We start from the raw sequence: 1,670 nt of genomic DNA, 5'->3' as shown, positions 1-1,670 counted from the left end.
GGCGGCGCTCACCCCGCAGCATGTTCTGCTGGTGCTTGGCGGTGCAGATGAGCCGGCTGATGCCCTCAATGCACTGGCTTTTGGACTCCACATCCTTGTCCTTGGTTTTCTTGGGCAAAAACATCACTAGGAGGAAAAGGGGCTGTGCTGTCCTCCCGTTGTCCCTCAGGGATGGGGGGGTAGCAGGGGCTGTGGGCTCACCTCGGCCCTCGGACCCTGCTCATCTGGACCCCCTTCCGCACGGACCCTGCCTGCCACCGCCCGCCCACCAGGAGGCCTTTGCCCGGGGCTCTGGTCAGAAGCGGCCCCCAGGCCTGTGGTGCCCTCGGGGCCTGCCCGGCGGCCCCTTCGATTGTCCCGACAGCCAGCCTGCCTCCCCACCTCACCCTTCTTGTTCTTCTCCTTGGTGACCACGGTCATGGACATGGTGGGCGTGGCCGCAGCCTCGCCGCTGCTGGGCAGCCTGCTGACCTGGAGAGACCGGAAGGTGCACTTGAGTGTGTTTTTGGTGGTGGGCGGGTCCTTCCTCTCCGCATCTCTCTTCCTGTCTGCGGGCTGGGCTGCCGTCCAGTAATCCACCTGCAGCCCCATCAGCTCGGCGCCGACGCCCTGGCTGTGAAAGACGAGGGAGGCTCACCCCTCCGTCCTCAGCGGGTGACGGCAGCACCCCCACGGCTGGCACCGGCGAGGAGGTGCCCGCTGGTGCCTGTGCTGCCCGACATCGGGGGACCACCGGCAGCAGCTGAGGACGGAGGGGAGCTCGGGGCCCAGAGCCCGCTGGCGGGCCGTCCTGGTCTCCTGGGGCAGCCCCATCTGCACCCGTGGCTCCAGCATCGTCACGATGCTGGGGTCACCCAGGAGTGTCCAGACCTGCCGCCCGCCCACGCTGCCGCTGTCTGGTGGGCCCAGGCCCACCGACCCCCTTGGAGGTGCGGTCTCAGGGCCCAAGTCCTCCCCGACCCTGCGGCGGTCCTGCCTGGGTGAGCTCTGCTCACGAGAGCCTCGAGGGCATCCGACGGGGGCTGCGGACCCCCCACCCACTGTCCCCGCGCCTTCTACTCACATCTGAGTTTCCAAAATCCCCTCTGTGTGCAGAGCACCCCGTATTTATACTCTGTAGTTCCCGTCCCTAGGAAGGCAGGGGGTGGGGCGAGGTGGAGACACCAGGCCAGGACTGAGCAGTCCAGCGCCCCGACTCACTTGTCTGATGAGCCTGGGTCGACACCACCACGGCCCCTGCAGGGCCGCTGAGCCCACCTTCTGCCCTGACCCTCTGCTTCCTGGCACCCCAGGGTACGGCCAGGGACCACGAGGAACTGCCAGTGTTCTCAGCACAGTCCCTGCTGCGCTGGGGGGACGGACGGCGTGAGCTGGTGGGCAGCGTCCGCCCACATGGCTGCATTTACCTGGGGGAGGACAGGCCCCCGCTCACCGACGGGGAGGAGGGCGGGGTGGGTGAGGCCTCCTTGGCCGCGGGAGATGTGGACGGCGGGGTGGACGAGAGTGCGCTGGAGCCCGAGGGAGCCGCGTCATCTGAGTCACCTTGGGAAGGAGTTGGGGGCCAGTGCTGAGCTCCCCCGCTGCTCTGCCCCAAGCCCTCTGGACCCAGACATGGCAGGGAGGCCAGGCAGCTGTGGGCTGGGTGGGGGCGTGTGTGGGGAGAGGGAGAC

General features: G+C 68.1%; 1 protein-coding gene across 3 annotated transcripts in view; it reads right to left on the bottom strand.

Moving 5' to 3' along the window:
• PACS2 (phosphofurin acidic cluster sorting protein 2) overlaps nucleotides 1–1,670 on the bottom strand; it is a 62,658-nt gene that overhangs the window by 3,707 nt on the left and 57,281 nt on the right. The window contains exons 21-23 of one of the 3 annotated variants that reach the window (XM_024759521.1): nucleotides 1,433–1,542; nucleotides 387–471; nucleotides 13–126 (exon numbers count right to left, since the gene is read on the bottom strand). In XM_024759521.1, coding sequence (XP_024615289.1) covers nucleotides 13–126; nucleotides 387–471; nucleotides 1,433–1,542 — 309 coding nt within the window. Of the gene's footprint in view, nucleotides 1–12; nucleotides 127–386; nucleotides 614–1,406; nucleotides 1,543–1,670 lie in introns of those variants that run through there. The other 2 variants (XM_024759513.1, XM_024759530.1) reach the window with 2 other exon arrangements.

This window comes from Neophocaena asiaeorientalis, unplaced genomic scaffold (assembly GCF_003031525.2).
Source record: "Neophocaena asiaeorientalis asiaeorientalis breed wild unplaced genomic scaffold, Neophocaena_asiaeorientalis_V1.1 scaffold476, whole genome shotgun sequence".
Lineage (NCBI taxonomy): Eukaryota > Metazoa > Chordata > Mammalia > Artiodactyla > Phocoenidae > Neophocaena > Neophocaena asiaeorientalis.
The sequence above is the reverse complement of the archived record's forward strand: the minus strand, read 5'-3'. Positions and strand labels throughout refer to the sequence as shown.